Source organism: Drosophila gunungcola, chromosome 3R (genome assembly GCF_025200985.1).
Source record: "Drosophila gunungcola strain Sukarami chromosome 3R, Dgunungcola_SK_2, whole genome shotgun sequence".
In the NCBI taxonomy this organism is placed as follows: Eukaryota; Metazoa; Arthropoda; class Insecta; order Diptera; family Drosophilidae; genus Drosophila; species Drosophila gunungcola.
In genome coordinates, this window is record NC_069139.1 from 1308960 (window position 1) to 1330539 (window position 21580).

The 21580-nt window shown below is 42.0% G+C and overlaps 2 protein-coding genes across 4 annotated transcripts in view; both read right to left on the reverse strand.

The window, feature by feature from the left end:
• Nucleotides 1-8: 8 nt before the first annotated feature.
• On the reverse strand, nt 9-4798 carry LOC128252806 (dorsal-ventral patterning protein tolloid). The gene is made up of 6 exons (XM_052980894.1): nt 4410-4798; nt 3983-4306; nt 2865-3694; nt 2390-2651; nt 1606-2174; nt 9-1057 (listed from the first exon to the last, which is right to left on the reverse strand). Exons 1-6 carry the CDS (start codon nt 4664-4666, stop codon nt 108-110), a joined length of 3192 nt encoding a protein of 1063 aa, XP_052836854.1. The 5' UTR covers nt 4667-4798; the 3' UTR covers nt 9-107.
• A 701-nt stretch (nt 4799-5499) lies between these two features.
• LOC128252800 (dorsal-ventral patterning protein tolloid) overlaps nt 5500-21580 on the reverse strand; it is a 31871-nt gene continuing 15790 nt past the window's right edge. For 2 of the 3 annotated variants that reach the window (XM_052980849.1, XM_052980850.1), the window contains exons 3-15: nt 15854-16185; nt 15167-15588; nt 14319-14612; nt 13176-13415; nt 10286-10844; nt 9676-9874; nt 9450-9574; nt 8872-9011; nt 8582-8787; nt 7268-7911; nt 6799-6979; nt 6464-6726; nt 5501-6394 (exon numbers count right to left, since the gene is read on the reverse strand). In XM_052980849.1, the coding sequence (XP_052836809.1) occupies nt 6074-6394; nt 6464-6726; nt 6799-6979; nt 7268-7911; nt 8582-8787; nt 8872-9011; nt 9450-9574; nt 9676-9874; nt 10286-10844; nt 13176-13415; nt 14319-14612; nt 15167-15588; nt 15854-16185 (3926 nt within the window). In that variant the 3' untranslated portion in view covers nt 5501-6073. Of the gene's footprint in view, nt 6395-6463; nt 6727-6798; nt 6980-7267; nt 7912-8581; nt 8788-8871; nt 9012-9449; nt 9575-9675; nt 9875-10285; nt 10845-13175; nt 13416-14318; nt 14613-15166; nt 15589-15853; nt 16186-21580 lie in introns of all 3 variants that reach the window. The other variant, XM_052980851.1, reaches the window with a different exon arrangement.

Genomic DNA, 21580 nt, shown 5'->3' on the forward strand with positions numbered 1-21580 from the left:
CCATCTGAGATAATTCGAAATTAGTTTTATTCACAATTTATTTACAAATTTCAACAACAAACATTAAACATCTTTCTTACTAGAATCTAGAGTCTTAAGTCTAGATACTAGACCAGCCTGCTGGGCGGCAAAAGGTGGAAGTCGCTGCCCGACTCCGACGAGTACATGCTCTTAAGGTAGCCCGGAAAGGGGGTGACCGCATCGAAGTCCTCGCCGGCGGAGTCCTCGGGCGGATCCACGGCCATGAAGGCGATGGCAAAGCCCCGCAGCGAGTTGCTCTCGTCCGTCTGGAATCTTAAGAGCAGGGTGTCCGAATTGGAGACGATGATGGGCGGCTTGTGCTTGCCGCAGAATCTTCCGTGGATGGTGTTCATCGAGTAGCCCTCCTCGGTGACCTCTAGGTAGTCGTAGTCGCACCGCTCCGAGTACTCGATTTCGAAGTGCAGGAACCGGATCTTGACACTGCTCTCTGGATCCGCCTGAATGCGCCAGTCGCAGTACATGTTCCGCTTGTACGGCCTGCTGCCATATCGCGGATGCGAGTAGAAAGTCTGGGAGTGATTGGTGGCCCTCAGATAGCCACCGCACTCCGAAACAAAGGTGGCCTTGAAACCCTTCCTCTGCAAACCCGCATCCGTGGCCAAAACCATGAACATCTCATTGGTGGAGGCAATTACGGCGTAGGGTTCCCGTCCACCGCAGTATATGCCCAAAGTGGAACTGTTCTCGGAGCGACCATCGTAGATAGCCACGTAATCGTAGATGCACTCCTGGTGGCTCTCCACCGCAAAGTCATGGAATGTTAACTGAATCCGGTGACCCAAAACGGTCTGAAAGTGCCAGTAGCAATAGATGTTGCGCGGATAATCCTCGGGATAATTCGGACTCTGGAGCACTCCATACGACGTGGTGATCTCGAACTTGCAACGGGTCTCCGTGCAGTTGTGCTTATTTTCAGCCAAAGTGTATCCATTCCGGCAGCTGCACTGATAGGATCCATAGGTATTCCGGCATCTGTGCTGACAGCCACCATTATTTATCGAGCACTCATCCACATCTAGGGAATAGCAACTTTAGTATACTGATACCAACATTAAATAGTAAAAACAAATAAATGAATTCACAACTTCTTATTACATAATTAAATAAAATATAAAATATAAATATCAAATGCCATGCATATTAAATTGAATGATTTAATATCAAAACATTTAAAAAATATAATAGTATGGCTATGTAATGTATATCGAATTGAATTTTTTAAATTCAAAATTTCATATTAAAATGAAATATTAGATCACAATGTAAGATGCAATGCATATTTAAATATTTACAAAATACAAGTAAAAACTAATATTTGGTCAAAATTTGATATTAAGTAATAAAATAAAATATACAATGCATATTATTTTGAACGCTTTAATATTAAAAAATATTCGAGTTAATATGAAAAATGATTTATTTAAAATGTGTCATATTTGTTTCATTTGCATTATAGGTATTTAATATCAGTATGGTTTTAATTTAAATTGAATATTACAGATATTAATATAATAATATAAAAAAAAAAATACTTGGAATTGCAGATTTTTTTTATATAGTTACCTATCACAAATTTGGCCACGAAACCACTCCGCTGTATAGTGCGATCTGAGTAGAACTCCAGCCTCAAGACACTCTGCTCGGAGTTCACCACCGGAGGCAACTCATGCCCACAATAAATACCAATTTTCTTCAATCGATTGTCCCTAAGTTTGGAGTAGATTATCAGATAGTCGTAGTTGCACTTGGTGTAATGGAATCGCGTGCCCTCCAAATCAAAGTGGGTGAAATTCAGGAATACAGCGTGGTTCGGTGGGGCAACCACTTCCCAAACGCACTGCTTGGAATTGGGATACATATCCGGATACGAGGGTGAGTACAGTGAGCCATTGGACCTTGTGGCATCCACGACTCCGCCACAGGCATCCTCGCAGGTCTTTCCGTTGGCCTGCAGTTCATATCCCGCACGACAGCCGCACTGATAGCTTCCCAATGTGTTGATGCACAAGTGCTGACATCCGTGGTCCGTGAACTTGCACTCATCCACATCCAGCATTAGGGCGGCGGAGAAGCCCAGCTTTTGCACCGATGCATCGGATACAAACCGTATGTACATCTGATTGCTGCGCGTTCTGTGCGGTAACAAAAAAGTATTAGTTATAGACACTTCATTTCAAACATAATCTTACAGGGGTGAAGAAATTATTTTAAAAGTTGTCTGAAAGTATGCAACAATATATTTTGAGTTCGGAATTTATTCCGAATAAACACATACAATTTTTGTTGCATACTTTTAGTCATCTTAATTAACGATTTTAAAGCCCTGGTGCCCTTTTGTTAAACCTACTTTATATTGGGTGGCAATTTATCGCCACAGAATCGTCCTATTAGTCGCGAATCACTGTGATTTCCATCCCGTATCTCCACGTAATCGTAGGCACATCCATCGTGCTTCTCCAGCTCAAAACTCTGGAATTTCAGGGCCACCTGGTGATTCTCGGGAGCAGTTACGCGCCACACGCACTCTTTGTCGGGCATGTAGTCCAGCGGATAATTGGGTGAGTCTATGGACTGATCTTTGGTCAGCTGGATGCTCCCACCACACACCACTGTGAAACGAACGTAATTATGAAATATTAATAAACAACAAAAATGTGTAATTAAGTAAGAACAATTGATCTTAAAAATCCATGATAAATGCAAATTATTTCTAAGGACATACAGAAATTTATTATTACGCAAAAATTACTCTTGCCACAATTGCAATTAAATTTTGAATATTTTTCATGACTGTTATTTCTCCTTCAAAATAAAAAACTCACCCTCGAATCTGGCCTTGAACCCCCGGTAACCTTTGTCCGCATTCCGGTTCACGTAGTTGAGGAGCATGCGGCTCGTCTGGGTGGTGATGACCAACCCGCTGTCATTTCCGCAGAGGCGTCTCACCAGCGGCGATTTGTGCCAGTAGCCATCCCGGATTTCCAGGTAATCCTGCGTACAATCCTCGGAGCTCATTAGCTGCAGCTGCTGCAGATGCAGAATGACCTTCTCTCCATTGGTGGCCGTAATCCGCCACTCGCAGTTGATCAAGGAGGCATCGAACTCGGTGGCCGGATGGGAATCCTCTCCAGCTTCGCCAGCATCTCCGCTGCCCTCAAACTCGCTGAGCACTCCATTGCCGGAGTAAACAAAGTGTGGACTTACAATACTTCCGGAGTTCTGCTGATAGGTGCGTCCACAGGAGGCGCATTTGTAGAGAAGATTGGCCTGGACAATGTCCCCGCGACTGAGGCGCCTTCGTTGACCCAACTCCAAAGGAGTCGCAGGTGAAATTCCTATTGGAGTAATGGTATCCAGATAGGAACTCTTCGAAAACGAGTTCTTGGCATAGTGCATAATGGAGTTCAGATCGTATGGCAGCAGAGGCAAGTCCACCTCCTCCGGTGACAAAACATCGAAGTTGTACTCCTGACCCCTCATAATATTGGCCTTGTTGATGATGATGTGCTTGTCCCGATCCCCGCGAGCGTGCTCATGGTGGAAGCCTATGGTGTGGCCCAGTTCGTGGATTATAATGCCAAACTTTTCGCAATTCCGTCCTATGGAGATGGGCTGTCGACCATTGCCGTTTTTGCCCAGGAATGAACAGCAACTAAGGGAAAAAGGATGTTTACATTAGAGTAAATAGATTTATGAAAAGTTTATATACCATTAAAAAAATTGAATATTCTATAAAACGACTTTACTTTGGTTTTTGTTAGTACACGTTTAAAAAAAATAATTTTTTTGTTTAACTTTTCGATGGCTATGTGACGTTGTTATAAAAAATTAAAACCGTACTTCTAAAATATTAAGCCATAGCTATATCTCTTATTTTCTATATACTAATTAATTCAATTTTTTTTTCTTTAACGTGTTAAAAAGTATGATTTAATCTTACCCGCAATTTTTAACCGTAAAGTATATGTAGTTGTCATGCAAACTGGCATCGCGTTCCACAAACTTGATGCAGGTGAAGTTTTCCCAGTGGCGCATAGCCTGCTTGAAGAGCGCCTTGTGGGCACCACTGAAGATGCCGTCGATCTCGTAGGGAATCACTCCATAGTCCCAGGTTCGCTCCCTGCGCACAGTGACAGCTCTTCGCTGCCGTTTTGGCTTAGAAAATAGATTCTGACTGGGCTGAAGCACATCCGCAACGTCGTCTGTCCAGAGAAGTGGCGGGGGTAATCCCGGCCTGGCTCTGCCTCGCGATTTCCGTCGCTTTCTGAGTGGGTGATGGATGGCTTATGAGCTCAGATATTGCTTACAAGTCAAGTGGCCCGCCTAATTGTGGCCCGTTGTGTGGGACTTATCCCAGCGGAACTTACCCCGATAATTGTCTGGCTGTCTCCAGTTGAGGGCTGGGGCTGTCATCCCTGAGCTCCTTTGGCGACCACGTGATGCCACCACTCACCTGTGGCAGGGCATCCATTATGCCAAAGAAATCCTCCGGCTGCTCCTTGAAGTCAAAGTCGCACTCGTTTAGTCGCCTGCTCTGCGCCAAATCCAACATAAAAATAACCAACACCGCTGCCGCAACTAATTTCGCTTTCATTTCCAAGTTCAAGCGGCACATTCCTTCCATTTCGCGGGTATGGTGTGATATATATGGTATTTCTGGGGGCTCGTTCCTCGCAGAAGTTGCTTCAACCAGTTCAAAGTTCTAACTGAGCAACTTGCGGGCTGTGATTGCCGAATTATACTGGTGAGACAGGGGCTCCGTGGGCATCGAGCATCGAGCATAGAGCAGGTAAGAGATGAGATTGGTTGGCCAGAGGGACGAGGAGGCCACTGGAGAATCTCGACTGACCGCTTAAAGGGACCCTCTTGATTCGAACTGACCGACCAGCGCATCCATTGTCTCTGCTGCCTGTTTGCATTCAATGGATTTTGATTTGGGTTTCCCTGTGCGCAGCACCTTGACATTGCCGCTCTACCTGGGATATCTGAAATACCAGGATCAGGATCAGGTGTTCTCGGTTCTCGGGCCTTTTAGGGCAGGTCATTAATGATCGTAAATGCATAAATCCCCCGCATGAACGAAACATTTCGCGGTAATTCCACCTTTAAAGGCTATTCAAGAGGCATGGCGCCTTTGCCTGCAAAAAGCAAGGTGGAACTCAAGTCATAAACCCATACACCGGTAAAAAAATGGATTAGTAAAAATTAATATCTGACTATTTATCTAAAAATGTAAATTAAATATTAAATCATAGTATTAAATACAATGCATATTAAATTGCATGATTTAATATTAAAATACTATAATTAATGTGAAAAATATTCAATATAAAATAGTTCATTATTTTAAATGAATTTTATTTAAATTGAATATTTAATTTAAAGATGAAACACAAAATAAAACCAGATATTTACTTGTACTTTTCCATTTCCTTTTCAGCGAGAAAATACCCATTTCAAACTCATTTTGTTTTTTGGTTTTAAAACATAGTTACTATGCAAATTTTAATAGTATGTATATATATAGATTTAATTACGTATTAAGTTGAGTCAAATTTACGAGAGTTGTACATATGCATGCGTGAAAAGTTCAGTGTGCATCCGAAGATATGTCCTATCCTAACATCCGTTCCGTTCCGACTTTGATATATGGGCCCACGGCACCCATCGACTTATGCTACCACAATAAAATAGAAATCGAAGACAAGAAAATGCTTCAGGTTAACAGCAGTGAAATGCAAAGAGAATATTGCACATTTAGCTACAGAGTCTAGAGAAGACTAATCAAAGTACATTAAATGTAGTTCCATAGTTCTAAGTAATTGCCACCACAGTTTTTAGCCGACTTGCTAACGCGTTTAGAGTGCCTACAACTAATATTGGATCTTGATTATGTCCTGGCCTTTCCCAGAAATGTGCACATGGAAGATCGAGAAAGTCTGTTTTACGTACGCCACGATATGCCTAAATCTGTTAAATAAATTCAGTTTTTTAATATATTGTCATGAAGTTTTGGCGCACGATGTGCGCTCTATGCCTTGCCCGAGTAGTAGCGATGGGGCAGACTGTACGGGCGGTACTGGCCATTGAAGACCAGGCGGTTCTCGCTCACATCCCCATACTCGTCGGTCTCCTCCTGCGTGTCCTCGATGTAGATGCTCTTCAGGGAGCCCGGAAACGGGGTGACCATCTCGGAGCTGTACGAGTTCTCCGCATCTTCGTCGGAGTGGTCGTACTCCCCGGAATTGGGCACGGCCACATACGAGGCCGAGAAGCCCTTCTCCGGCACCGAGGCATCCGTCTTGAAGCGAACCAGCAGCGAGTGCGTCATGGAGTTGATGTCCTGGGGCAGCTAAAGGAGATAGTAATGGATTTGTGGCTATATACTAGTTTGGTTGCAAACTCATGTATCTCCACCTACCACATTGCCACAGTACTGTCCGTACATGGGTCCGTACTGTCCGTAGACGTCGTCTATATCGGAGAAGACCTGTACGTAGTCGAAGGTGCAGTTCTCGCTGCTCTCGATGTCGAAGGTGAGGAATATGAGCTGGACGTAGCTGTTGTCCGGGGCTGCGATGGTCCACTCGCAGTCCATGCTGTCGTCGTAGTCCTGGTTTCCGAATCGCGCATGTGAGTAGAACTGCTGCACTTGGCTGGTGGCACGCAGATAGCCCCCGCAGGCTGTAAGTTATGAAGGTGCTCGAGGGCCTTAGATTCAAAGATTCAAGTTTCGCACCATCCAAACCATCCTACCTGTTGAGTGCGAGGCCGTGAATCCGCTCTTCTGCTTGTTCTTGTCCGTCTTGAGGACCATGTACATCTGGTTGTTGGTGGAGGAGATGGGGAAGGGGATCTTATCTCCGCAGAAGCGACCCAGAACGGAGCTTGACTCGGATTCGCCATCATAAACTGCCACATTGTCGTAGGTGCATTCCTGCCATAATTTCAAATTCACATTTAAGATAAAGTTTTAAAAAAAAATTTAGTTGTATGTTCTTATCTGATATGTTATATTTTCATAAACATGTTACCATCTTTAGTTTTGTATATCCAGTCCCAGCGAAACTGATTTATGTACAATTAACTATCTCAATCCCCCATAGATCTAACATTTCAAATAAAATATAATAAATGCAAATAATTCAAGCTGGGCCACGTTGTACTTTTTCAGACTTCCCTACTATATTTTAAGGATGTAATAAACCCTCTTGTGGACGCTCACCTGGTGCGACTCCACGTCGAACTCGTTGAATATCAGCTTGATGCGATGTCCCGGCGTGGTGATGAAGTGCCACACGCAGTCGGCATTCGGCGGATAGGAGTCCGGGTAGTTGGGGCTGAAGATGGTGCCGAAAGGGGCGGAGATCTCGTACTTGCACTCGCCCTCCTTGCAGTCATGGCCATTTTCGTGCATGGAGTAGCCGTTGTGGCACATGCAGATGTATGATCCAATGGTGTTCCGGCACTCGTGCTGGCAGCCTCCATTGTTCACGGCGCACTCGTCGATGTCCGTGAAGAAGACAGCCGCGAATCCGGATCTCTGGATGGACTTGTCCGAATGGAACTCCAGCCTCAAAGCATTGCTCTCTGAGGTGGCCGTTGGCGGAATGGCCGAGCCGCAGAAGGTGCCGATCCTTTTCAGCCTGTTCTCGCCCAGCTTCGAGTAAACGGTCACCGAATCGTAGCCGCAATCCGACTGCTGATGCGCCGTGCCCTCCAGATCGAAGTGGGTGAAGTTCAGCGATATCCTGTGCTTGGGCGGGGCCACAATCTCCCAGATGCACTCCTTCAGCAGAGGATACATTTCGGGGAACGAGGGCGAGGTGATGGTGCCATTTGGATACTCAATGACGCCGCCGCAGGCATCTGAATGGGAAAAGAGGAATGCGGTTGTCGGCATTAGAAACCGAGGGGCAGTCTATTCGTTAAACACCGAAAATATCTCTTTCCGATTCAATTTATCATTTTAATACCGTTTTTATCAACAATTTATTGATACATGATCGTTTGGGAATGGTTTAGTATGTATTTTAGTAAATTAAATTACTTTTTTTAAATCGCTGATCGAAGTTGTTAAAAATCTACTAAATTCTGTAATTTCCTTGCCTTTGCAAATATTGTATTAAAAGTCTGTCTTCTTTTTGTTTTCGTGTCAAAAATTTATTGTTTTAGATTCATCTCAGAAAGACTTTTTTATTGCCGAATCTTTCAATTTAAATGTTAATTTGTAAATGTAAAATTTACCAAAATGTGTTCCTTTAGGTAATTAAAATAATCTTTAGTTTCCGTAAAACTGTTTGGCTTTGCAAGTATTAATAGTGAAAATAAAAAAGCTTGATCCTAGTTCGATTTGGTGAAGCAATAGAGAATTTACTAAACTATGATCCTTTAAAATGGTAAAAATAGTCTATATAAAGTCTTCCGCTACCTATGACCAAATTTAAAAAATAGCCATTTCCATGGCATTGGGCTTGCAGGCATTGAGTGTTGAAATAAAATTACTTGATCCTAGTTCACTTTAGTGCAGTACACCCACCTTCGCAGTGCTTCTTGTCGCTGTGCAGTTCATACCCAATCCGGCAGCTGCACTCGTAGCCGCCCAGCGTGTTGATGCACTCGTGCTCGCAGCCGTGGTTCTGGGTCTCGCACTCGTCCACCTCCTTCATGAAGACGGCGGAGAAGCCCGCCTTCTGCACCGAAGTGTCCGACACGAATTTCACGAACATCGAATTGCCACTTGACCTGGAATAGGGACGTCGAACAAAGGCAGAGTTCCTAATTTAGGGGCGGGGCTCTCCTTCTCTTCAGTTCTTTAGTGGCACTCACTTCATGTTCGGCGGCGGCTTGTAGCCGCAGAAAACGCCAATTAGCGGCGAATCCTGGACAGGACCATCGCGCACTTCCACGTAGTCGTAGACACAGCTGTCGTGGTTTTCCACCTCGAAGGACTGGAATTTCAGCGCCACCTGTGACAGCCAATTAATTATTATTTGTCTATATCGGGATTTCATTTGGATACAATTGTATTTAACCACACAGTGTTTAAATTTAATAAAAACTATAAAGCAATTTAAATTTAAATTCCTTTAACAAGAGTAGCTTGGCTTGAAGGACTTTTGAGGCATTTCCCGGAATAAAATCTTTTGAAATGCAAAGTTTAATTCTTAGTACAAAATAAGTCCTGAATAACGCCAGTATAAGAGTAGACTGCATTCGTTGCCAACAATCTTATCAATTTTTTTTCCGTGCAAAGAATGCCGATTATGCAATAATCCGGACACAACAATTAAACTCATTTTGAACGGAAGCGCTTTCTGTGGCTAAGTTTTAGACTTAATCTTACAGGGTACAAATAAAGCAAAAAAAACATTTTTTAACAGGTAGTATTTATTTTGCACACGCACCTGGTGATTCTCTGGAGCTGTTATCTTCCACACGCATTCCTTGTTGGGCAAGTAGTCCAGCGGATAGTTGGGTGATTCCAAACGACCCACGGCCTCGTCCACGGACAGTTCCCCACCGCAAACAACTATGGAAAAGGAATGTCAGGAACTGAGCTGCCAAGCACCACTTTCATTCCCCATTTCTCCATTTCCCATGGTCACTGGCCATTCCCCATTCACCACTCACCATCGAACTCCGCCTTGAAACCCCTGAATCCCTCGCTGCGATGCGTGTTCACGTAGGTAAGCAGCATGCGACTGGTCTCCGTGCGGATCACATCCTTGTCCACCTTGCCGCAAAAGCGTCCGATGAGCGGCGACTTCTCGAAGTAGCCGTCCCGAATCTCCAGGTAGTCCGTCTCGCAATTATTCGACTTGAAGATGTTCTATGGGAAATCAAAGAGGTACATATTCTGGTTAAGTATATAAATGAATTAAATCATACAAAGAAAGGTAGAAAGGTCATGCCACTTATGGTTATGTACCTGATGATTTCATAATATTTTAGATGTTTTTTGTTGCCCAATTAAAAAATTTGACAATTATCTTCTAAATATTGCTAATCGCAAATAAATAGCAATTTCCATTGGAAAAGAAATTCGTAAAGTAAAGCTATGGGTTTAGAAGTGCGAACTAAAATGAAAAACTATATTTTAAATGTGGTCTTAATTAAAAAGCTATTAATGAGCTAACTTTTGAATGACAAATCTAAGCTAAATTAAAAATAAAACCAATTTTAAATGGAGTTTTTATTTCATGGGTTAACTTTAAATTGACAAATCTTAGCATTGTCTTACCATACTCTCCAGCTTCAGTTCCACCCGTTCTCCGTAGGTGGCCGTGATCCGCCACTCACAGTGCTCCGTCTCGTTGGTCAGGGCTCCGGCCGTATAGTAAGAAGGCGTGGCGAAGATTCCGGAGCTCTCCTGGAATGTCCTTCCGCACTTGGGGCACCGGTAGAGCAGGTTAGCCTGGGCAATGTCGCCCTGGCTGAGGCGCAACCGCTGTCCAATTTCCGGCCTCTTTCTACCCTTCATCTCGATTGGCAGGATGGTGTCCAGATAAGTGCCTTTCGAAAAGGTGTTCCTTGCATAGTGCATTATGGAGTCATAGTCGTAGGCCATGCCCAGCGAGTCCACCTCGTCAGGCGACAGCATGTTGAAGTTGTAATCCTGCCCCTTCATTATATTGTTGTGCTCGATCACCACGTGCTTTTCGCGATCCGGACGCGTGTGCTCGTGCCAGAAGCCCACCACGTGGCCCAGTTCGTGCACCACGATGCCAAACTTGTCGCAATTCCTGCCGATGGAGATGGCCTGGGGTCCATTGCCACGCTTACCCACAAAAGAGCAGCATCTGGTCATATAAATACAGAAAAATAATAGTCAGGTTTTGTTAAATTTACAATAGTATTACAAAAATGTTTATTTATTTATTTTTTTACAAACTGTAAGCTTAAAGTTACTAACTAAAGATACAGCGAGGAATAGCAGCCATAGCTTAAGCCCACAAACTTATAGAGCTATGCCCTTTCAATCTGTAAGAAAAGTTATGGCCCAAGAAGTGCTGGTTTTAGGTCACTTTTCTGCAAAGCAATTTTTGGAAAATAAGGAAAGGGGTACCATCATTAAAATTTCAAGAAAATCGACCCAAAATTACAAACCAAAGTTTAAACGCAGATTTCTAGAGCTTAACACCACAAACTTATAGACCTATGCCTTTTCAAAATCGGATAACTGTAAGAAAAGTTATGGCCTTGGAAGTGCAGGTCACTTTTCTGCAAAGCAATTTTTGGAAAATAAGGAAAGGGTTACCATCATTAAAATTTCAAGAAAATCGACCCAAAATTACAAACCAAAATTTAAACGCAGATTCTTAAAGCTTAGGACCACAAACTTATAGAGCTATGCCTTTTCAAAATCGGATAACTGTAAGAAAAGTTATGGCCTTGGAAGTGCAGGTTTTAGGTCACTTTTCTGCAAATCCATTTTTGGAAAAAAAGGAAAGGGGTACCATCATTAAAATTTCAAGAAAATCGACCCAAAATTACAAACCAAAGTTTAAATGCAGATTTCTAGAGCCTAACACCACAAACTTATGGAGCCATTCCTTTTCAAAATCTGATAACTGTAAGAAAAGTTATGGCCTTGGAAGTGCTGGTTTTAGGTCACTTTTCTGCAAAGCAATTTTTGGAAAATAAGGAAAGGGGTACCATCACTAAAATTTCAAGAAAATCGACCCAAAATTACAAACCAAAGTTTAAACGCAGATTTCTAGAGCTTAACACCACAAACTTATAGAGCTATGCCTTTTAAAAATCGGATAACTGTAAGAAAAGTTATGGCCTTGGAAGTGCTGGTTTTAGGTCACTTTTCTGCAAAGCAATTTTTGGAAAATAAGGAAAGGGTTACCATCATTAAAATTTCAAGAAAATCGACCCAAAATTACAAACCAAAGTTTAAACGCAGATTTCTAGAGCCTAACACCACAAACTTATGGAGCCATTCCTTTTCAAAATCTGATAACTGTAAGAAAAGTTATGGCCTTGGAAGTGCTGGTTTTAGGTCACTTTTCTGCAAAGCAATTTTTGGAAAATAAGGAAAGGGGTACCATCATTAAAATTTCAAGAAAATCGACCCAAAATTACAAACCAAAGTTTAAACGCAGATTTCTAGAGCTTAACACCACAAACTTATAGAGCTATGCCTTTTCAAAATCGGATAACTGTAAGAAAAGTTATGGCCTTGGAAGTGCAGGTTTTAGGTCACTTTTCTGCAAAGCAATTTTTGGAAAATAAGGAAAGGGGTACCATCATTAAAATTTCAAGAAAATCGACCCAAAATTCCAAACCAAAATTTAAATGCAGATTCTTAGAGCTTAGGACCACAAACTTATAGAGCTATGCCTTTTCAAAATCGGATATCTGTAAGAAAAGTTATGGCCTTGGAAGTGCTGGTATTAGGTCACTTTTCTGCAAATCCATTTTTGGAAAAAAAGGAAAGGGGTACCATCATTAAAATTTCAAGAAAATCGACCCAAAATTACAAACCAAAGTTTAAACGCAGATTTCTAGAGCCTAACACCACAAACTTATGGAGCCATTCCTTTTCAAAATCTGATAACTGTAAGAAAAGTTATGGCCTTGGAAGTGCTGGTTTTAGGTCACTTTTCTGCAAAGCAATTTTTGGAAAATAAGGAAAGGGGTACCATCATTAAAATTTCAAGAAAATCGACCCAAAATTCCAAACCAAAATTTAAATGCAGATTCTTAGAGCTTAGGACCACAAACTTATAGAGCCATTCCTTTTCAAAATCGGATATCTGTAAGAAAAGTTATGGCCTTGGAAGTGCTGGTATTAGGTCACTTTTCTGCAAATCCATTTTTGGAAAAAAAAGGAAAGGGGTACCATCATTAAAATTTCAAGAAAATCGACCCAAACTTACAAATGCAAATTCTTAGAACTTAAAATTACAAACTTATAGAACTATGCCTTTTCAAAATCGGATATATGTAAGAAAAGTTGTGGCCTGAGAAGTGCTGGTCTTCGGACACTTTTCAGCAAAGCTATTTTTAGCAAATTCGAAGGGGATAACATAACTATTAATTTTACAATTTAGTTAAGGGAAATATTAGAACGTTAAAGTAATCAATAGACTAGTATTCAAATTTAGGGTCCCTCAACTCACCCGCAACTGCGCACAGTGAAGACGATGTAGTTGGGATGGATCTCCGGATCCCGCTCCACGAACTTTATGCACGTGGAGTTCTCCCAGTGGCGCATGGCCAGCTTGAAGAGCGCCTTGTGGATGCCACTGAAGTTGCCGTCGATCTCGTAGGGAATCACTCCGTAGTCCCAGATGCGTTCCTTTTTGGCGGTGACGGCGCGAGCCACCCGATGACGCAGTTGCTCCTCATCCTTGGGACTGCTGAAGAGGAAGAAGATGTTTCCCGTTTAGTATGGCTGATTTGGGAACGCGGTGGGCGTAAAGCTTTAACGTGGCGTATGCGTAATTCTAATTGCCAACAGTTTTCCATACATAATTCACAGTTGCTGTTGTTGTTTTTGTATGGCACAACTTTTGGCACGCGAGTTTCTATTAAAATTCATAACTTTTAGCATGCACAAATACACACACACACACACACACACAAACACACAACCGCACAATGAGCAATATATATGTGAATAAGCCTTTGTTTGTGTGTCTGTGTGTGTGAGTTGCCAAAATGGCTGCTGTTTGTTTAAAGTTCATGCCGAAAAACCTCCGAATGAAAATGGCCAGCAATTTACAGTGTGGGCCAGAAAATGGCAACGGAAACGGATGTGGCGGCGATGGTGGTGATGGTGGTCCACCAGAACGAAAGGCGGTGTTGACAACTTTTCATTCAGAAAAAATGATTTAAAAAAGCTAAAATATTTGAAGAAAAAGCTAGAGAAACGGTTGATTCAATCAGTTATTAGGTCTTTGTTGCATTATCTGTATAATTGAAACTACTGATATTTATATATATTACGTCATATATTTTATCTACTTCAAACGTTTGCGTCTCAAATTCATTTTAATACCTTGATCCTGTTTTTGGCACATCATAAGTATAAGCTAATATCAAGACAGCATAATTAAATAAACAGATAACATGCTTGTATATTTATATAAAAATAATACTTTTTGCTCAAGTAATTAATTTTAAAAAATAGATTAACTACTAAGGAATTCCGCTTTCCGCTGTTTTAAAATAATTTTAGCAATTGCCCTTAAAAAGTGTTAGATTTAACGGGAAAAGATCGAAACTGGCACCACTGATGGAAGGGAATTCCCCAAACTTACTCCGCTTTTGTCAAATCCATTTCTGGCGTGGACTGCTGGACCGATTGATTGAATCCTGGCGGGGAATGGTTCACATATTGCGTGGTGCTTTGGCCACGTCGACGGTGCTGACGATGTGACCTGTGTTTCTTGCGATTTTTACCCTGATGCTGGTGGTGCTGCTTCTGGTGGTGCTGCAGCTGCTTTTGGTGGTGCGTCTGGTGGTGGTGCACCTTCCCCTCGACCACTGGGCGGCTCAGCTCCTCGCGCAATCTCTGGAGCTTGGACTCGTGCTCCAAATGCTGGTTGCTGCGTCTGCGGTTGGGTATAGAAAATACTGGATTTGAATGACAGCACACAACTAGGCAAAAAAGGTATTCAACTACATATATACATCATAAATTATGACTCATAATTAAACCGAAATTAATTAATTAGGCGAATTTAACATTTGTTTTGAATGAAATGTGATTTGCTGTTTTACGCCTAGTTATTAATCAAATTGTAGGACTTTAAAGTAATATAGTAGGCCTAATTAAATGTGTTGTATACATTAATTACACAGCTACATTTTACTGCATTTTAATAGATAATTTTGAATATTTCATTTTTTGTGACGCTCATAATAATTGAATAAGTTTAAAAATTAATTACCTACTAAATATAAGGTATTAATATGGTGCACACTATTATTTTTAATTTTTAGAAAGCAGATAATGAAATATTTTTTGAACAGAGTTAGGAATATATAGTTTTCACACACCAGCACTGCATTTTTTGCTTTTTATATATTGTAAGTAAAGTCTTTTTAAAATTAAAAAATCTGAATTGGTGGAGTATTAATTAGATGTTAATATATGTTTACCCACCTCTGCTTGGGTCCTCGCCTGTGGCGGCGTCTCACCACTCCACGCGAGTGCAGGAAGTCCACCTCGTCGTCAAGCTGCATCCCGTTTCCGCCGGCATTGCTGTAGACGTGGGCCGGAGTGGATCGCTGCTCCGGCAGCGAGGTGGGCACAATCTGCGAGGGACGCCGCTCGGCCACAAAGTTGTTGCCCGAATCGTCCTCGATGTCCTTGTTGTCTGACTGAATCTTGCGGGCGTCCACATTGCGATGCAGTGGCTGGGTTTTGTTGCCGAACTTGGAGCCAATCTCGGCCAGCGTCAGGCTGGCTGGCTTGTCCATATGCGTTCGCTGCTCGGAAGGCGGTAACACTTCGTTCTTGTAGCTGGCGGACTGGGCATAATCAGAGGGCGACTGCGAACCGGGCTTTACGGGTTCATTGACACTCTAAAAAATTATAGATTATAGAATTAAAAGATTTAAGGTCTTTATTTGGTTTGTTTTTTCTTTTTTTTTTGCAAAAAAACACTAATTTTTGTAAGGGTTTTTTGTTGTAAATTGACCAAACAAAGAAGCGGAGTATAAGACCGACTGTTTTGGGCAGCTGATAGCCTATTCAATAAATCTGCGTCACTTTATGTGACTAATAAACATAGTATAAGCAATATCGAGCGACTAGTTCTTTATATTTTTTTATAATCCAACAACTCACTTGACTCTGCAATTGGGTCTGTCCGGTTTTCAAGTTCACCGGACCCGAGCTGGGCAGCTTGGTCTTCTTGCGGATGATGTCGGTGAGGCCCTCCTCCTCCACCTGGAGCCCCTCGTGGTAGACCTCCTGCTTGAGCTTCTCCAGGTCCAGCTGAAAGGTGGCATTGAACTTGGTGGGTCCGGATGCTGAAGCGGAAACGGAAGCGGGCTGTGGGGCGTCTGCCAGCAGCTGCTCCTCCAGCGCCTCCACCTCGTCGTCATTAGTTGGCGTGTGGGCCACCACTGGCGGACCGGAATCGCCCTCGGGCAGGGCAATGTCGCCCATGAAACCGCCTGCAAGGCCAGAGATAAAGCGATTTAAATTAGGGGCATTATGGCACACTGCTACCATAACTTACAAATTGTTTTTAATTATAAGCGACAAGGCGAAAAGCGTATAAATTTGTATTTTAATTGAAATTTCATGTGGCTCTGCTCGCTGAGCCGTACTCCGCCGGCGGTTGGTTAGCCCACCCAGCTGGTAATTTATAGTATGCCTCGCACTGTCAACTTCTACTGGCAGATATGGTATAAAGCCGTGCTGCTCTGACAGTTATTTTGCCAGGCGGTCGGATAGACACACTCTGCATATCCATTTAATCAGTGCATCAGCGGGACACCAGGACAACAGGACAACCGGACTATCAGACTGATGCTTTTACTTTCACCCCCACTGCCCATCGCCCACTCGGCGTATACGCAATGTGCATAAGGGAGTGGCACACACATGTGGTCACTGGGCAGTAAAAATGGCAGCAACAACAACGATAGCAGTTAACAAGCAAAATATGAAATTGTTGCCCGTTGTCTGCCTCAGACATGTTAAACAAAATTAATTAAGTGCGTTTGCACAATGCAACAAAAAAAAAGGTAAAAAAAATCGGGAAAATAAACAATGCCCCTGCACCGAACGATATAGACCCTAAACTTTTTTGTCCGGTTAATATTTAAAGCAGATCCTTTTAAGCTGTTCCCCGGCCAACTGCCAACATCAATCCTTATTTTTCATGTCGATTTCACAGCCAAACAAGCTCTCCGGTTAGAGCAATTCATTTGCCTATAAAGACTGTCTGAGTGCTCCTGCTGAATTGCTGCTGGTTGGCTGCTTGCTCAGAGCTCCGCTTAATTCAAACCTAAATAAAATAAAATTGCATTCATGCTATTTACACGGCTGGCACAGTGGAGTCTGCTGAAGTGGTCGTGGATCCCAGTTCGTGATAGGGCGGCATTAACGTTAACGCCTCTTGACTTCTGAAGGCCGCTCACCGTGGCCCATATTCTTCATCTAGAGTTTCCATCCTTTTCCGCTTTTCCCATTTCTATTCACCTGCCGTCCATCTCCGAGCTCGGAAACTCGGAAGCTCGGAAGCTCCGATGTGCAGATGCAGATACGGGTGTTGGCAATTTGATTATTACAACTGGAGCGGCAAAACCAATCATCTTTGAGTTTGAACTGTGAGTCTAACTTGTCGGGAAGTGGGTCAGTGCAAATAGAAGGGCAGGCAGGCCGTATAAAATCCATACCCACTTACGACGCATGCCAGTTGGCTATGCACACATCCTTTGGGCATAATCAAACAATTGTCAGGGCCGTTCACAGAGTAGAGTAATTAAAATGGTAAAATAATAGTGTATTGGAAGTAGATTTTATGCTATCAATTATTTATGAAAACTATCAAGGGTTTCAGTTCTCCCATCATTTTGCCCATTTTAAAAAATGGATCATGTTTAGAATTAGAATGTCACCTGCAAGCTTACTGTTTCACAGCTAGGCTTGATAAACTTTTTAATCTTGAGATGTTCCTGGTAACAAAGGCGTTTGTCTATGAAGTACTCACTGTACTTTGAGTACTCCTTTCAGGAGCTGAACATGTATATGTTCTTCGGTTTTGTTACTCTGGCTTTTGGGTTTGCTTTTGGCCAAAATTGCAAATTACATATTTATCAGCTGCAAACGTTTTTTGATTTAGTTCCCGGAAGTGCAGCAGAGCAAGGCAATCCTGGCCCACACTTACTAAAAAAAAAAGGGCGAAAAAAGGAAGTCAAGCCACACAGTTTGTTTGGCAGTGCAGGACTCCAATCAATGTCAATCATACGCACCGTAAACGAACTGTGGTCGCCTTCCTGCAGTTCGAGCAAAGGGAGGACAGTCAGGAAATGACGTTGAGAGCCTCCTTAAAAAACACCCACAAAATCACAGACTTCGGGGCAATGAGGCAATTCTGGTTCTGTCAAAGATCGGAATTCGTATCAAAATTCTAGTATAGTAAAAGGATCGAAATACGAATCCAGTTAAGCCACCGTTCGCTTGAAATGCTGCCAAATCTGATTTAAATTACTAGTCACATCGAGAAGATATGTGTATTTAATCTGCACACACTTTCCCCCTTTTCCTTTTACCTCTTTTCACCATTGTTTTTGCTGCAATTGCAGCATGTTGACTTTGAAAACATATCGTATTTACATTTGATTTAACAGTCAAACGAATTTCTAGAATTGCGCAAATATTTACATACACAATCGGGAAATCTGAACAGTGAGTGCTGCTGCTAACACGTGTGCCCTATTGTGAATTAAAAATATATACGCTTCGCCTGCGTGGCTCTGCATATATGAAATTTAAATTTAAAACACAGCGCACAGCACTCTGCCCACATGGCGGATGATTGATTTGGATGTCAGCGAGAGAAGAGAGAGCGAAGTTGAAATGGCAGTACAACTGAAACTCAAACTAAAACCCAGTGAGTTGAACTCAAGCAAAACACGTTCCCAGTTGGCACTTAATCCTGTTAACGTTTGCCAGCAAAAGTACAGACCTGAACGTGGCAACAAAAAAAAGATGCACTTTACGGAGGCGAGAAAACTTGGCGCATAATGCGTCCGATTTGCCCCACCCAACACCCACTCAAGAAGTGCTGGCCAGGATCAGGACTCCTCAGAGTGAAAATGGAAGCGGATGGCATTCAAGTCCTTCTGCTATTTCATTACATTTACGTTAAATGCCTTTGGCCGTCCACTCTTGACTGGCAGACAAACAGTTCGCACAAGTGAAAGTAATTAAATTTTTGAGTCTTCTTCTTCCGTTCGCACCCTCGCGCACCCACATCATTCACACTAACGAACTAAGGGCACAAAACGTGCCGTTTTGGAGGGAAACCTTATCCGCACCCGTATCCGTATGCGAATTCAAATGCTAGTCCAGTTGCGCACCCTTTTTATGGCGGCCACAGAAATGTTCAACACATTCTGGTTGCACTTTCCCCTACACCCAAAACAAAATTGTCATAGAAACTAAACTGTTGTTACATGAATTTAAAACTATTGGGTATGAAAAATATCCAACTCAGATGAGTATTAAATTAATTCCGCGAAAGTATCAACATACGATTTATGTGGTTTAAAAATAAGGCCTTATATTATACTTTGTTACTGTCTGTAGTTATACTTAAGACGTTCTTATCAAAACCAAAATATCAGTTTTTTTTTGGGTGTAGAAACCCTACCTAATCCCCTTTTCGGTACACGCGGCGTATGCGTAATGTGGCAACAAGGGCTGCCCACTTTATGTGCTCTCTCTCCGCCTCGGATCGCGACTGCCAGTTTAATTAAAAATAAAACCCACCATCTCGGCCTGTTTGGGTCCAACTGATTATTCGCTCTGGGCCACGCTTTACTATATACGTGCGAATCTGAAACGGGGGGAAAATAGGAGGAGCTCGAGGAGCACATCCCCGCACTTAACGCATCAACAGTGGTGTGGTAACATGCCGAGCTGGTCGTCCATTTTGTGGGTCAAAAGCAAATAATTGAAGAGAGCACGTCGAGCCGCCGTCGACTGATTGCCATTGTTGAGGTCAGTTGGGATGCGCTTTCATTTTACCTTTTTTTCATTTTGGGACCAGTCCCCTGTTTTTTCCTTTTTTTGGGGCTTTTTTTTTTGTTATTTATGGCTTTTGTGCTCTTTGGCGGAGGATGTCAATTCTCGACTGGCTGTGTCATAAAATAAAATACGAGTATGTGCGCAAATAAAGCACAAGCAATTAAGCAGCAAAAATGGTTGCGGCTCAAAAGGATTTGAAACGAGGGAAAAATTGCTAATTGAACTGCAGTGAATGTGCTTTTGATGTGAAATCCTTCATCCTAAAAATACTACATTTGATAGTGTTGTAGGATTTAAGTACGCACAAAAGAGCTCTTGAATGTAAATCGATGGGCACTTAGTTCATTTATTTACAAAATGAATTGTAAGCAAGAATATTTTTCAAATCAAGTTAAATCATTTTGACTTTTACTTTTTATATATATTGACTTTAATTATCCTATATCTTTAATATAACCATGTTTTATAAGTCCAGTTAATAATCCTTAAAAGTAACTGAATAAACATAAGTACACAAATTTTAATTTGTGATATAAATTAACCATGCTGCCTGTATAAATACCGATTTCTTTGAGTGACTCCTTTGTATATCTGCGCTAATCCCATGGAATTACGACATATATAAGTTTTTGACCGGTCAACTGACTTACTAACCCCGTAGGCTTTCAAATCGCTGCTTGCATTGTAAACATGGACATAATTATGCATAATCTGCCATGGAGCGTATGGCGACCGGAAGTGCATAATTGGATATCAGAGTGTGTTTGTGCGTATTAATTACCGTAGCCATAACAATGAAAATCAATTTGCCGGCCACGCCCCACGGACATTGTAAATGGGCGGACGGGGAATGGGAATCCATCAGGCCGAGAATTATGTTGTGACAAGAGGCCAGCCAGCCATTAGCCAGAAACCGGCAGACGAATGGACATTCAGGCGTTGCCTAAATTAAAGATGAAATCAAGGCAAATAGAGGCGGACAAACAAAGCACTCAAACAGCAAATGGAAGCGCATACGGATGCAGACAGAGCAGAACGGAAGGATGGAAGGATAAACGGATGGATGGGGAATATATATGGTTGGACAAACTAATCCGGCGGCAGCAGAGATTGCATGAAGACCTCCTTGGCCACTCGGCCATTAGCCAAAAGCAGCGGCACCACAAATACACACAGCTGCGGTCAAAATAATAGTAGTTTTAGGTTAATTCTTTAAACTAATTGGGCCAATTATTAAAATCTACATTTAAAATTGGTAAACTTTTTTAATATATTTTTAAAAAAGATTTATAAAGAAAATTTTTTTTTTTATTTTTTTATGTAAAAAGATCAGATTTTATTCCAATACTTTCTGCATATTGAATAGTACATTTTAATAACCTCTTAAAAGTTTTAATTATTCCTAAAAAAACATAACAATATCATAGTTAATTTTAAACCTATTTTGTTTATTGGTAAGTAGGCACTATTATAAATTAAGAGAAAAGTTGTTCTATGCCTTAAAGCTAAGTTTTTGGGCAATCACCACAATTAGTTTGACCGCAGCTGTATATGGAAATCCTAAATGCTCGGATAGTTCCTGCTCTTTGGGCGCCCAAAATGGTGTTGGAGGTGGTGGAGTTGGCCCAGCGATGGTGACGAGTGTCCCGACAGGAGATTTTGGATTTGTGCACGATTTAGGCTCTAGCTTTTGTTTGCTTTTTATGAGTGTGTGTCCGTCGGTGAGTGGGATTTTCGCTTGTTTATTTATACGAACAAACATTGGTACGATGGGGAAACACTGTACGCTTACACAGAAAGAGTAATGAT

Bases quoted from the DNA above. Each gene is read 5' to 3' on its own strand.
- LOC128252806 (XM_052980894.1), bottom strand. From the start codon at position 4,666: ATGGAAGGAATGTGCCGCTTGAACTTGGAAATGAAAGCGAAATTAGTT. The intron at 2,652-2,864 runs GTGAGTTTTTTA...TTCGTTTCACAG, and splicing joins GTTCAAGGCCAGATTCGAGG to TGGTGTGTGGTGGGAGCATC. The intron at 1,058-1,605 runs GTAACTATATAA...GCTATTCCCTAG, and splicing joins CGTGGCCAAATTTGTGATAG to ATGTGGATGAGTGCTCGATA.